A 16,195-nucleotide genomic window follows, 5' to 3' on the forward strand; every position below is an offset into this window, starting at 1 on the left:
GCTCTGCGCTTTCTCCATGCTTTCTCCTCGCTCTGCGTTTTCTCCTCGCTCTGCGTTTTCTCCTCGCTCTGCGTTTTCTCCTCGCTCTGCGTTTTCTCCCCGCTCTGCGTTTTCTCCCCGCTCTGCGTTTTCTCCCCGCTCTGCGTTTTCTCCCCGCTCTGCGCTCTCTCTCAGCTCTGCTTCTTCTACCCACTCTGCACTCTCTCTCTCAGCTCCACTCTTACTCCTTGCTCCTCTTCCGGGGCCTCCTCCCCCTACGTCATGGTAACAGGTGATGCTGGAAGTGCCGGAAACGCACTCGTCACTGCATCCCGTTACAACTATATTAGCAAAACCTGCTACAAATTTTGAATTAAATTGAGTAAGTCTAAAGAAGGACTTCTGCTCATCCTTGCTAGTAGGTACAGGTGCCTTCCTAACCAATTGCACCAAATCAAATTTGGATTTGATGCCTTCTTGTGATGTCGTCTGGCCCAAATATTCTACAAACGTTACCTCATGCTGCATGTTTCTTTTTTTTATGGTTAATCCCGATTCTTTGAGCTTGTTTAACACTGTTCTGAGAGTGCTTTCATGTTGATGCCAACAATTAGGACATCATCTTGGAAATGGATAGTTTGGGAATGTTCTGTAATAAGTGTTGCATTATTCTTTGAAATGCAGTGGAAGCCAGCCCAAATGGCATTATTTGGTATTGGAATGCTCCTATGGGGTCATGAATGAGGTCGGATGTCTAGAGGGACGGTCAATCTCTGATTCATGGTAGGCCAAAGATCAATGTTGAACGCTACACTAGGTTGCCCTGTCAATTAGTGTTAGGATTTTGTGGATGCGGGGTAATAGATGTCGATCAACCCAGATATTGTTATTTAAATCCCTGAGGTCCACACATAACCTAATCAGTCTTAATGGCCCTACAGGCAATTACAATTGGGGCTAATCACTCAGAACATTCAGTAGGCTCACTGACATTCAGTTTCAGTAATTTATATAATTCTTCTGTAAGTGTTGTATAAAGTAATTGGGGAATGGGCCTAACATTATGTACAATAGGTGTTGCTTTAGATTTGAGCTTTATTTGATGTTGCTAGTTCTTCAGTAGTCCTAATTCGTCTGAAAATGATTGCAAACTTCTTCCCCACACATTGAAGGATTTATCAGGAGTACAGAATCAGCACTGTTGGGATCTAGTTTTATACCAGAATCCTTCTGATGCTTCCACACTAGAAGACTTAATCCTTTTTTGTTATATACACATTTCCAACAGTGCTTCTGTCCTTGAAATAGATTCTCATCTTCTCTGCCTTCCAATGGTATTAAGGGGGTTATTACAACTTTGGAGGAGGTGTTAATCCATCCCAAAAGTGACGGTAAAGTGACGGATATACCACCAGCCGTATTACGAGTCCATTATATCCTATGGAACTCGTAATACGGCTGGTGGTATATCCGTCACATTTGGGATGGATTAACACCTCCTCCAAAGTTGTAATAACCCCCTAAATCTCCATTGTACCCACCCGGGTTGATGTCTGGTGGTTCTAATAGCTACTATTATTAGGAAACATTGCATCAAATTTCGCTCTATCCAATAAAGTATATGGAGGGAAAGAATCAACAAATGCAGTACTGCTTCATTATCTAAAAGTATCTTACATGTAGGGAAAGTCACATTTTACTATCCTCAATCACTTAAAAAAAAAAAAAAAAAAAACTTTCTTTCTTCTTGAGAATGGTTTCCACCATGGTTAGCTGTTTGCTTTGTACGTTTCTACATACTCTGGTGAAATGTCCTTTTTTCCTACATTGCCTGCATATGGATGTTGTTGCTTGGCAGAGTATGTTGTTACCAAGGTGACCAATATAACCACAATGAAAACAAATTGCATTTTCATTTGTTACAGTTTGTGAAAGTCATCATTTGTACTAGTAAAGAGTCTGTGCATGTCCTCTGCTTAGTGTGAAGCCGGGCTACCTAGTTTTTTAATAACCTTCCTTGAGTAGAAGGTGCCATTTGTTTTTCAGTATTTGCTCTCATTTCGTTCATGCATTCTGCAGTGTGTTCATTCCCAACTGTCACATCAATCAATCAATAGGTTTAAGTCTCTAGGTTCTGTGTGAGAAGTTTCTCTTGTATTTTGGGATTGTTGGTGCACCTGACCAGCTGATCTCGAACTAGAGAATCTGCTAGGGAGTCGAACACGCATATGTTTGATAAACCTCTTCAAGCAGCAGAATACGCTGGAACTTTTTCTGCTTTGCCTTGGATTCACATGGAGAATTTGTCTTTCTAGAGCTAAATTAATTATTTTACCAAAATCAGACTGTGCTTTATTGAAAGTAGCTTGATGCACAGCTATTCGGTCCTCTTCCTCTTCTCCTTTGTCATCTTCAGTTAAATCTTCATATATTTTTCCTTTCTCCTAACCCCAGATTATGTATTAGTATGTGCCTGCCGTTTCCTTAATGGCATAACCTTTTCCCCTCCTATCACTATTAAATAGGATTTAAAGCATTTATCCCATTGTTCCAGGATAGGACGGGTTCTCCCTCTTCATTGAGAAAAGGTGGGGGCTGGGACATGCTTGCCACTGCCATTGTTCAAAACTGGATGGATGTAGTGCAGCGCCAAGTTATAGCAGCAGTCTTGTAATGTAAGAGCTCTGATAATAGCCTATCTGATTATGCCAATTCTAATACTATAGGGGGCTTGAATACTAGCCATTTCCAACCCTGCTATAGCATTTCTATTATGCCATCTTTCTGCAGATCTACATATGGGGGCTGGAGGATGCAGTAAGCAATAGTTCCAGGACTGGAATGCCTTTGAGTCTCTGCAAATTTACAACTTTGCATGTTTTAAGGACTTTGACCAGTTATTATCTAATCTTTTTCCATATTGAGTAAAGTTGGTAATTTACTCCTTACAAGGGCAGAAGTAGAAGTTCCTCCAGGGTTTGGGATAAAAATGGTTGGAAGAGAAGTGAGCTTATTAACGCACTATAAGATTTTCAGATGAGCAAATCTACACGTGTATTTGCTCGTGCTAAAGTACGGTTCACAAATATTTTCTAGGAGTATGATTTTCTGGTGGTGGTCTGTAAATTCTTGCGAATTCATGACTGGCGTTAACCAAGACATTTTGGGCGAGATGTATCAAAAAATGTTGCATTCGCAAACGGTGCGAATCGCAAAATTTGGCCATTTGCGAATGCAAAAACGTGGTCTGCGATGCATGAAAGGCATTCGCAGACCAAAAATAAGAAATCGCAAAAATAGCGATTTCTTTTTTTGCGACCTGGTTTTGCAAGTCGCATTTTGTGATTCGGTATTTCAAGTAGGAAATTGTGAGGCGCAAATTGCGACTCTCAAAACCCAAGTCGCAATTCGATGCATCAAAAAATCGCAAGTTGCGATTTTTCGCAGAATGGCATTTTGCACATGCAAAATACCACTAAGTGAAACCAGGTGGTAACCAGGTGCAACCTATATAAAGAGGCCCAGAATGCCTACAGCGCAGATCTTTGTCTGGATTTCTGCCCAGAGTCTGCTTTTTTCACTCTCAGGCACCTGGAGTGAGCTTTAGCCAAGCAGCCGGTCATGGCTCCTGACCACCTCCTCTGTCAGCATCTCCAGCTCTTGCTCGCTAAATTTCAGCTTGCTCTTTCTTTCTCTCTTCTCCTTTCCCTGGGCAGAGGTGTCCATGTTTGTTCAGCTGTGCTTCCTTCTCCAGAGACTTGCTCAGTGTGGCTGGGCTGACTCTCTCTGAGTGCTGGTTTGGGTATGGCACCTGCAAACTGCCTGGGATGACTCGCTTCCTGCTTGTGATGTCATCAGGCTCCTCCAGGTGTGCATTCTCTCAATTTGCGATTTTCAATTACCGAATCGCAATTTGCGAAAATGCAAATTGCGATTCGGTAATTGGGCCTCGCAAACCAGAAATAGCGATTTTTAAGAAATCGCTATTTCCGGATCGCAATTATGATACATGGCCTATTGCGACTCGAAAATAGCGATTTCTTAAAAATCGCTATTTGCGATTCGCAAAGCCATTTCATGATACATCTGCCTCTTTGTTTTTATAAAAATTCTGTTTCTCTCTATCCATTTATTGCCTGGCTTTGTTTGTGAGTGATAGCATTCTGCTCTTCCACACGAGCGTACTGGAGCTCAAAGTAGTTTTGTTCAGTGCCAGGAACTACTGTGGCAATGTGTGCTTTTTGAGACTTTTCTTTTTGCTGTTTGTTACAGTGGCGATGGCATGGCACCTCCCACAAAAATAGTGTTATAAAAGATATGTCAAAACAAAACAAGACACCCATTGACTAAACCAAAAGACTGACCACTGTTGGATCGGTTGGTTTTGCCTGAGCTTGTTTATTTTCGTGTTTCCCATAACCTTGTTGAAAATGGTTAAACTGATTTTCCTTCATGAATAGTTTAAAAAACAAATACTAGCATGCATCAACACATTTTACTAAATTATGCTTCAAATAAATAGTACCTAAAATGTCACATTTATTTAGCCATTAATTTAGCAAAGGTTTCTTCATACTTGCATTTGTTTTTCTGAACATTTTATTTTGAAAGCAAAGATCACCAATCTTTGTTAGGCAAACATTTGCATCTAATCAGAGCATTATACATATTCTTATATTAAACTTTTTACTGGAACCACTGTCAGTAGTGCAGTACTAAAGGCTTTGCATTACTGAACCATAAAACAAGTTTGAACAGCATTAACATATGGACACAAATTACTGAACTGCAGATAGTTTCCTCCTCTGCTAACTGGCAGCCAATTGTTTGTGCTGCCGGGGGTTAGGCCTACTTCTCCCAAGGACAAAATAAACATGAAACTTGTTGTCCATGATCCCAAACAATATGTCCTGGGCGTCGGGCTATTGGAATTCCACACCTCTGATGGTTTTCTCAAGACAGAGTTGAAGTACTAGATGATTTCCTTGAGAGCGTGTACACAAGAGGGCTCCGTCCAAAATTCATTACTGAGTGTGTTTGGCAAAAAAATTACCCAGGGCCCTTCCTTGAAGAAAGAAAAATAAGAGTAACTGGCTGAAGAGGTATGCATTTTGTCTGTGCGCTTGAATACTGTTGTATCACCAAAATAATGTTGTAAAGTTTATATCCACGACAGGGGGTGCTGTTTGCCAGCATTTCAATCAATTTAGATGAGGGAACCGGTGCAACGCTGGCTCGTTGAGGAGTCTGTGCTCAATGGCAGGGTGCGCAATATAGAACGTTGTGGCTCAATAAGTGCTCACAGACTGCACATTCACTCTCATGGTCAAACGGCTGAGTTCAAATAGTAACGGCACCCAATACCTCGAAAATACTTCTCATGCTTTCAAAATTGCCTCTTGCTTATATCTGCCGTGCAGTGACATTACAACAAATTCACAGCAGTTAATATGCTCAACGTTATGTACGTAATACACTTGTCACAGTCATTTTTCTTTGTCAGTGCTGCACCTGACACAATCTTTATTGGAGAAAAGGATTTTGAAATATGGAGAGTTACTGTCAAAGTCAAACAAATTGTAATGCCCTTAGGCAACGCTTACGTTACAGTGCACTGATTCTAAACATGTCACAATGGGGCATACTAATTAATTAGAAGGCTGAACACAACAGATAGTGTTTCAGTCACGGTGCACTTGCTTGCTTAAATCTTCTCACAGTACAGCGCGTTAGAAACAGTCATTGGAGGAAGTAAGCTGCATACAGTTAACCATTGTCAGCCTGTATTGATGCTTAATGCTCGAGTTGCACCCTGTGCAGTTGGTGCATATTACTCTGGAGATGCTCCCCGCACTCAACTTGTTAGTGGAGCTACAGTGTTTCACTAGCTATACTGCTTTACTAATTTGGATATAAGCAAAGATAAACGGCTGTAAGCATTATAACAGTAAATAAAATATAGGAAGCTGGAGCCAAGTGAAAATGTCTTAAGAGGGTTAACAGCTCTTCTTGATATTACAGGCAGAATTTTGCAAATGCTGGATGCACAGTAACTCACTGTGGTTAATTAATTCCTTCTGTTTTGTCTGGTACTTTTCTTCTCGAGTTAAAAACTGCAGACTCCTGACCGAGTACTTCAAATATGGTGTGATGGTGTAACTGTACCCTCACAGCCACTTACTGCCAGTGTCACTCATGAAGGCAATGCAGTTTTCAGTAGGTTTATTAACACACCATTAGCTCTTCAGTCAGAGCAATGGTCATAATAGAATATTAACGAAATTCACAGCACATACTTTACTAAGGAAGATTCTGTTGTTCTAAGAGGAGTGAGTGGGGCAGGGGAACAAGGAAAGGAAGAGAATGGAGTGTTGTGCATTGGTACAATCCAATCCTGTAGTCTGGTAAATACAACAAGATTCTTGGTTGCCATTACTCTCCCGAACATCAGAGTCCCAGGACTTTCACCTGTGGTCGAATTGAGAGTCAAACGATAAGCTTGTAAAATAGAATGTCAATCCTCTCATATAACTCCTTCCTGAGCTATGGATAATTCATCTTTGATATTCTTGTACTTTTGATATTAAACATCATTACTGAGGGGTCGAACGTGTTTGTTCCACGACTAATGTGCAATTCTGTCTTAACTTTGGGCGGTCACTATCATGACTTGTAGCAGTGACAGTCTTGGCTAACGATACAGCAGCTGGTGTACTTGACAATTAAGTTGATGTAGGCCCCAGCCCTTTTGGATCGAGTAGCACGATCTTGAAAAGGCACTCCCGAAAAGCAGTCATCAGTAAAACCAAACTTTTGAACTCGGTCCCCATCATTCATTTCAGGGAGGCATCTTGGCTTTTCGATTGGCGACGATGGTCAGCAAAGCTTGATGATCTGTCACCAGCGTAAAAGGCTTTCCGTACAGGAATACATGGAAATGTTTGCAAGCCGATACTACAGGCAAACTTTCTTTTTCAGGCTGTGAGTAAGCATGTTCTTTTTGAGACAAACGTCTGCTAGCATAAGCCACAATATGTCATCTTGCGTTTGGGCGTCCACTAGATTGTGCAAGTATAGAGCCTAACCTAACTGGGATAGCTTCAACCACAATCTTGGTATGGAGCATTGGACTGAAGTACGCCATTTCTGAAGTATTTTCGGTGGGGTCTTTGATTCTCTTAACTCTTTTCACATTCTCTGGACCATTTTAAAAGAATCATTTTTCTTTAACTCTCATAATGGAGTACTGACAAGAGCAAAGCCTTGTATGTATCTCTTGAACAGTAGCTGGCCATTCCAAGAAAACATATTGATGAAACATCTTGTGGGAGTTTGGCAAGGCTTGGCTTTTGCAGGGTCAGATGTCATACTCCGTCAGAAAAGATACAGCCAAAAAAATTCAATTTTGAATTCACACTTGTTTGCATTTAAGGATAAACCTGCATCATTGAGTAAATGACATACTTGTGTGAGGGCTCCATAGTGCTCATCTGTGTGCTCCAAAAAATAATACATCATCAATATAGTTAAATGCATTTGCAACATGTTGTATGATGCATTGTATGACGTCTTGTAAAGATTCTACAGCCAATGACACACCAAAACTAAGTCTCTTGCATCTAAACAAACCAACATGTATCACAAAGGTTGTAATATATATGCAGCTTTCTTCTAGTTCTAACTGATGACAACCTTTATTCAAATCAACTTGAGAGAAGATATTGGCACCATCTGTGTGATCAGGTCAGCAATGCGAGCCTTTGGATGTTGCTCTCATTCAAACCCTTTGTTCGCCTGGCACTTGTCAGCGCATATGCACACAGTTCCTTTATGGTTGTTTTTAGGCACTACTGCTGTGAGGAAATCCTTGGCATCAGACCAGCGGCACATTCAATAATGTCATGCTTAAGTAACGATTGAAGTACTTTTTCAACAGCTTCTTGTAAATGAAGAGTAAATCGTCTATGTCTCTGAACTACAGGACAGAAGCCTCCTTAAAATGCAGTTTTACTTTGATAGTCTAACTTTCCTAAACCACGAAACACTGAAATGAATTGACTTATTATTTCAAGATGGTCATTCATGTTGTAATTCACAGAAATCAGTCCTATGTCAGTAGCTATTTTGAAACTGAGCAATCAGGCACTTGCCGCTGTACCTTGAAGCACATGGATCAGTGCTTATACTTTCATTTTCTTATGTTTCACTGTCTCTATAAATGAACCTTTACTCTTCATGGGTGTCAGTGCAGCCCAAGTTTGTACTTTGGCCTTTGATGGCGTAATCCACGGGTAATGGAGATGGTTCATTATACTTCTCATCAGGCATTTTATTTATAGATGCATCACTATCGATAATGAAAGGTATTGAACATCCATTTATTTTCAATGTAATCATTAGACAGTGTTAGTATGATTTCATTGCTGTGACATGTCGACTTTTCTTTGACTGGCAACCAGTCTGACATGCACATTTTTCCGAGGTAATCATTGACATGGCACAATCAGTCTTCACTTTTACTTATTAGTGAGGCCGAAGAACTGTTTGGCGATCATTTAGATGATGATAGGCTTAGTTCAGTGTCTATTTGACTCAGCTGATGTTGCTGCTTAGCCTTGTGGGCACGCATCGAATTTTGCTTCCGGAATGTTCTGGCAGGCGTTTTGTCTTCGTACTGTGATGCACTTACTTTTTTATTCACTCTGCATGTTGTCACAAAATGGTTCTCTTTGCCACAGCCTTTGCTTATTTGCCCAATGGCTAGACACTTTCCTTCATGTGGAAACTTCTTTTTGTGTATAGACATCACTTTGTGTCCTTCAGTCTTTTGTTACGAATTAATTTTCACACTCATGACCGACTTGTCCGAGCACCTCTGGCCTTCATGTCGGCAGCTTGTCTCTCTGCACATTTCCCAGCTCTGGCAGTCATCAACACTCCAGACTAAGTTTCTCTCAGAATTCGTTGTCTGAATCGGACAAGCATCCATCGATCACTAAGCCGCATGGCTTCTTTATCATTAAATTAATTGAACTTAGTGTTTGACTAGTGTGTTGAGCCTTTCCACACATTCATCAATTGTTTTACCAAGTCTTTGACATTCTTGACTAAAGCATATTGCTTATAGTCAACCTTTTATACTGGATTAAACTTAAGATTCAACACATTTTTAATTTGATGGTATGTGACTAAGTCATCAGTTCTTGGCATTTGTTTTATGACCTCTTTCACACCATCACCAACAAGAGTTTTGAAATTTGCTACTCTTTCTGTTATCAGTCTCATCAAGTGCATCAATGAAATCTTCAAATGTCTCTATCCAGGCAATCCACCTATCGCCAATATTTTGCTTCTTGGCAGTGTCGAATGATGGTGGTGGTTTGAGGAAGGTGGCAGGATTGTAAACTGGTGTGGAACTTATTGATATTGAGAGTCGTGTGTTCCCTGATGCTTTTAATTGATCATGTTTGTGCAAATCCTCTGAAGTCTTTAGAAGTTTGAGTCTCTGAATCAACTTTAATTTTAATGGGAATTGCATCTTCTCTCTGAGTTGCCATCTTCAAGCTTCACAGATCCAACTGTTGCCTTCATTCTTTTTGCTCTTTGAAGACCTATGAAGTTGTTCTGAGCCCCACTTGGCAGCTTGATGAGCAACTGCTTCAGGTACGGACAACCCATGTAAGCACAACCCAGAGCACTTCTCCTTGAGACCCTTTGGTGAATGCTGTGGCACGATGACTCTTTAGCGGGCTATGAAATTCACCTATTTTATTCTTTTTACACTTCAATTTATATTTTCATACACCTGGTTGATTTCTGCCTTTCAGTGCTTTTTTTGCAGCACTATTTAGTTTTTAACTGTGCTTTGTTAGTCTGTTTGAATCAGCCTTCAGCGTTAACTCTCAGTATATTGTATAGTTTAATTTTGCATGGCAGACTGGTACCTTTTTTGTAGGATCTTGGTTGTAGTTTCTTGATCAGCGATGCGTAGGCTTTTCCTTGCAGCTCTTTTCACACCAGCTGGAGTTGTGCTTTGACTCCACATGCACCAACTTTCGGCTTGGCACTTTGATGAAGGCACACGTGGCATGCACAAGCAGTTTGCTTAGACCCCAGCAAACTCTCAAGAAGAGCACTTTCTTCTTTGGGTTACTTATCCCCTATCTCTTCACCAGTTTTAGCATCTTCCCCAGCCTGGTGCCCGCTGAATCCCTAGGCCACATGGAGCTTCAAATCATACGTCCCTATTCCTCTGTGTGTACCTGTGAACTCCAGCATTCTAAACAAAATGCTCATTACATTCTATTGATTACGTCACACTGATACGGAGTCTTCGGGTAGCCAGAAAAGTTCCGTTCAGAATCCTGCAAAACAGTATACCTAGATACCTAATATTTAAGCATCACTTTGCTTTAATGGCGGTTCAGTATTTCAACAAAGTTGCTTAGCTGAAGGTCATTTTTGGTTTCCTAGTCCGTGGCCTATCACTGTGAGGCCAAGTTATGTCTCTGAAGAACGACTCTTTGTGAGCAGGTGACCTTAGCACAGTTCTGCAAGGAGCCTCTGCTGTCTTTTGTCATATAATATAAAAGTCCACTGTCTTTCAAGGAGAGGGTTGTGAACAGTTTACTTATACAATCCAGAATGGTTACTTAGAGCAAAATAACCAAGACTGTGATGTCTGGTGGGAGAAATAATGTGAGAATTCTCTTGCTCACCACTGATAAAGTCTAAAGCTATTCTGAGATGTAATGCAAAACCTAAGACTTCATGACCCTGGCATATCCGCCACAGAACCTGCTGTAATGTGCCGTTTACCAGCAACCCATCAAACGTTCAGACACATCCTTCTTGCGAGGAAGAGACTGAGGTAAATAACTCACTTTTTAGGATGTAGTAGAAGTCATCTAATTGTTGGCATTGACTGGCAACCCTCAAATGAACTGAAATTACTTGTTTTTTTCCTGTGTTTGTATTGTAGAGAACTTATATGGACATTCTTGGTTTGAAATTCTAGTAATTTGACATACATTTATAGTGCTTTGAAGGTAAATCTGCTGCTCACATGTAAGCCTTTTTTTAATGATAAAGCAAGTATTTCCATGATACTTTGATTTTGATAGGTCTAGATGTGAATGTGTCATCTAGACCTGTTCTGGGGATATCCCGTCCCTATACATTCTTCTGGTTAATCATTTAGACTAGAACAGTGTAGAATTGTGCACCTTTTTTTGGCATTTTGAAGTCCTTTTATAGAATGTTCGAACATGAGTGTGCAGGTTATATTGTGAGCACAGATTTGCTACAGGCTGTAGGTTCTGGTAATCCTCAGGAAAAATTGAAAGCAAATATCTTTGAGTGATACAGATAGAACAGTGGCACCAGCTGTCAAATTTGATAATAGAATGTAGTCTTAAACTTTTTATTGTATATAGAATAGTTCAACACAGCAATTAGCTTAAGGCATAGTAGAATCCTAAATGTGAGGACTTGAGTGCTGCATGTTTTTCCTTCTCAACTGTAATGACAAACTGAGCAATATTGCCTATGCGCCAGCATTTTGCAGGTCCTTAATGATAGATGCATTCTTAGAGGCATTGCAACTGAGGATAATTTGTTTTTTAAAATATATTTTTATAAGAGATGTGTACTTCCAGACTGAATTCCATCTAGCTTGTCCAGAAGTCATGCACTTTGATAGTTGGCTGGGTTGGTGTTCAACCATTTGTAAACAGTGAAGTGTTTTGGGCATCTTTCATAAGCTACGCAGTAGTTGAACATTAGGAATGGGATTTTTTTTAAATTGGTATTTCAGATTCAATAAAAGTTTGTCAAATTTAACATGTAGTATTTTTACTATGATGTGCTGTGAGTTGGGAGAGGCAGGTGCCTGTTTGCGAGTGTGGTGGATACCAAAAGAACTGAGTATTAAGTAATCCAATGAAAGAATGTGTTTAGTTCAGTTCCATCCCACTTAGGGAAATTGTGTAAAATCTTAAATGTTTTTGTTTGTGTAAGCTACTTAGATACAAATTGCAGCCATCTCATTGAAATGTCTTTTTTTCTTAAAGGATGCAGATTTGGCACGAGTGGCTAAACCAATTGAAAGAGTGTTGTCATCCACATCAGAAGAGGAAGAACCAGTTGTTGTAAAATTTTTGAAAATGAACTGTAGATATATCACTGATGGGAAGGTAGGTGTAAATTAATTTAACTGTGTATGTGAGTTCCAAATGTTCTCAAAACACTGTTTCTTTAGCAAATCACTGTATTCTGGTGCGTTGGTCCAACTGGATCAATTGAAGACAACCAAGACTATAACTCAGGAAAAAGTAATCTTCTTTCAAATGAAAGCTAGTGAATATAACATGACATCCCTGGTGACATTAAATCTGTAACAAAGGTAACTCGTTTTTTAACAGTGCTTCATACCATACTTTTCCTAATTTCTATGTGCAATAAATAACTTTTGTTAATATTGCATCATAAAACGGTAGTCTTTTATTGACTCAGAAGGATTGGTTGGTGTGACAGGCAATTCACTTCATATTAAAGTCATAATTGCACCGCTGGTAGCAAATAAACAGCAATTTGTTGACAATGATCTTCTCCCTGCTCTTAGACTTCATTCGTTTGCTATCCTGGGGGTGGTGCATGTCTCAATGGGAAGACTGATGTCCTCATTTTACCACTGTTACACTTCCACCTTTGGCTGGATGGTCATGTATTAATCTTGAGTTGAGTAATTTTGATATAGAATGCCAATAAATTTACAACTTTTCCTCCTTCTATTTCTCACAATTTCAAGCAGCTTTCTCACCCCCCCCATTGTTATGACATACAGTCACCTTCTTTCTGTACTTGATATTAATGCTTCTGCAGCCATGTTTTAACAGTTCTGCACCTCATCTACCTTTTTGATCCTCACAATTTATAAACGTCTCAAAGGTGGTCTAATTACCTGCCTAATGTTATATTTTAAAGAGCACACTTAAGCCTCATTACAACTTCGGCAGTCCAACTGATGGACCGCCAAAGTCGCGGTTGGGGGCAGCCATCATGCCAGTGGCTTCACCCACTGCTGTATTACAATGTTTCCACCAGGCTGACTGGCAGAAACCGTGCCAATGCCATCGCACACCAGCAACCTCTGAATGCACACTTACTGCAAGCAGACAGTGCACATTCCAAGGGTGCTTGCTGGGCGCCCCCTGCATTGCCCATGGTATGGGCAGTGCAGGGGCCCCCTTGTGGCCCCATGCACTGGCTTTCTGCCAGTCTTTCCGTGCTGGTGAAACCGCCATGGAAAGGCTGGCAGAAAGTACCATCGTGATCAGCATGGCGATGCCGCCAGGGGCAGCGCAGGGGCTGACCAATACTTCGACCACCTCCACCCCCTCGGGATCAGTGTTCCTAGCATTGGTGGCTGTATGACAGCTAGGGTTGCGATCTGGCAGTCGAACCACCAGGAGTGCGGCGTTCTGACTGCTACAGCAAACTTGGCAGTCTTAAGACCACCAAACTCGTAGTGAGGCCCTTGGTCTTTTATATTTGGAATGCTACCAAATGTTGATTGGCTGCGGTCCAGGATTATCTACACTGGATGTTTTGCCATCTGTGAGAGTGAGGCTGGATCACCACTGAAGAAATTTGCAGCTGACCAAGGTAGAGCCCCCCACTTCACTTTTCGCAAGCTAGAAATTGGCCATCTTTAAACACAACACAGGTCTTTGGTTAAGTGAATGGGCAACCACCTCTGGTAACCACCCCTTACTCTATCCATATGTCATTAGTTTTAACTATAGATGACAAAATGTTTATTTAAGCTGAAAGATGAACTGCAGCCTTTAGGGGTATGTTGCAATACAAGTGTTTTTATTTTAGTCAGCTGTAGTTAATTTTAAAACTAGGATGTCTGCTCAACCCTAAGATCTGATTAGACTGTTTCAACCTCTCTTGTGACTTCGAAAGGTCAAAGGCAACATTTTGGAGGGGCCCCCATCTCTAAACAGTTCGCCTCATTAGACTACCTAGCTTTCTGTGGTGTTGGTGTGATATGCGTTGAATGTAAGGAGATGTTTACAAGACTAAAAAGACTACACAAGTAAGAAAATGCACTAGGCCAATTTTACTGGAATAGTTTAGTAATCTGTTGCTAAAATCTAACAATTCTACCCCATGCCCACATGCCGAGCTGAACCCGGGTCCATTTTTAATACGAGGACATTTCTCTAATCTGGTTTCATCAGGGACCACATATTGATTATTAATTGCTTAACCTGGTTAATAAGTCCATCCTTCTTTATCACCTGTGCTCTGTCTTTCATGAATATTGTCTGCTTGTACCCAGACTTTTTAGGGTTTATGGCAGCTGTGCTAAAAACTACACATGCGGAGCTCCACATGAACCACTCAGGAAATACAGCAAGAAAGTTTGTTCTTAAAGGCACATTAGTTCCACAACTTAAAAACCACCTTAGGCCCATAAAGCTTCATAAAAATGGGACAGCATTATAAGCATGAATGGTGGGTGGGGAAATCCCGGTCAACTAGAAGGGCGATGTGTAGTGCTGACAAAGGTTTATTGAGGTTGAGTATTTTGAACTCTTTTCCCAACCCAAACGTTCAGTAAATTAATTTTAATAGTCACAGTGTCTGCTTGAATTTGTGTAATGCCTTTAGTCCTGGATTTTCTAAGGGCTGGAGGGATCAGTGACCCGGTTCGGACTGCTGTTTCAGTGGCGGTTAGACATCTGGAAGTGGTGGGGCATACAAGTTGCTGATGAGTTTAACTAAGCGAGCAAGTCTGACTAACAAAAGTAGGTTTTGGGTGTTGGGCGCTGGGCTTCATAAACCTGTTCTGCAAGAGTATTTTGTACAAAATGTAAACATATCAAAAACTGCCCCTTATGTTGCTGCATTAAATATGTCCAACAGTTACTGTACAACTTCATGCACTGCATGGGGTATAGACTTGCTCTCCCCAGGCTTGTGGAACCACTCACACCTGCTTGAGTTGCAAGCAGTCACATAGAAATATAAGCAGTCAGGGCTTTAAGTAGGGTGGAGAAAGTGGAGGGTCTCTAAGAGGGGTGCGGCTTAAATATGTACATTACATTTCTGTAATTCCCATAGTATGCCACCAGGCTAGAATTTTAGTTTCTTTCTAATCCTCCTTTTTTTTTTTTTTTTTTTTTTTTAATTGCTTTGAGATATTTAACACAACAAACGACATATACTTAAAACTTGCCAGGACCACTTTCTGTTGAAGATAAATGAGTAACGGTAATGATTTTGTTGTAAATAATTAATATTGAAATTGTTTAGATTGAATTTGTGAGACTATGAATTAAATATTACTGAGGCCTGTGGACGTAGTTTTAGTTCCATTAATCATATGCACGCTGTGTTAAACATGTACACACTTTTTATTTCGTCCATTTGTGTTATCTTACACCTCACTTATTTACTCTTCGGCACCCTGTTTTCACTCTCTCCTGAATGTCCTTCCCCACATCCCCTTCACTTCACCTATAAAACAAGTCACTAACTCACCTGTAAGCGCTCATTTTCTTTTATTTTCTCCTTGTCAATATTGTGACAAATTCCTTCACACACATTTGCACAGAATCACAGTTGCAATTGAATATGTGACTGTTGCTTTCTGCACTCTACACAGAGGCCAAGGATTGGGAGATGTGTATTCTGAATACATTGTTGACCCACTGACGGGCACTGTGGGGCCTTTAGCCTCAATTCCAGAGTTCTCAATAATGGCCTGCTATAAACATCTGGAGGCTATTCGGTTTAGAGTGCGCATTATCAAAGAACAATATGCTACACCCCCAAATAAATACAGAAACGCAATATCTTGGCAATATCTGTCACTCTTAGAGAATACAAGATTAAGTAATCATGTGAAATATGAATAGGAACTAAATCGCTTAGGATAACCTTAACGTTTGTAACATTCATTGTTACAAAAACACTGCATGATTTCTAAACCATGAATGCTGAAAATGTTAACGATAAGGACATGAATGTAGGGGTCGGTAGAGACCAGTTTCACTGTCTGTTTTTAATTAAATCAAATAAAAATCATTACGCAGGCGTACATGACTTGTACAAGTAAAGGGGAGGCAAGGGTTAGGCTAGGGACATCTGTCCTTTGAGTCCTGGCTTGTCTTGGGCTGTCCAGGCTCAGCAGTTGGTGGCG

The 16,195-nt window shown here is 40.5% G+C and overlaps 1 protein-coding gene across 5 annotated transcripts in view; it reads left to right on the forward strand.

Annotated features, from left to right (window-relative positions):
* The window catches only part of NCOA7 (nuclear receptor coactivator 7), a 934,107-nt gene that overhangs the window by 603,330 nt on the left and 314,582 nt on the right, over positions 1-16,195 (forward strand). For all 5 annotated transcript variants that reach the window (XM_069234813.1, XM_069234809.1, XM_069234810.1 and 2 more), the window contains one exon: positions 12,051-12,173. In XM_069234813.1, the coding sequence (XP_069090914.1) occupies positions 12,051-12,173 (123 nt within the window). The remainder of the gene's footprint in view (positions 1-12,050; positions 12,174-16,195) is intronic.

This window comes from Pleurodeles waltl, chromosome 5, assembly GCF_031143425.1.
Source record: "Pleurodeles waltl isolate 20211129_DDA chromosome 5, aPleWal1.hap1.20221129, whole genome shotgun sequence".
NCBI lineage: Eukaryota > Metazoa > Chordata > Amphibia > Caudata > Salamandridae > Pleurodeles > Pleurodeles waltl.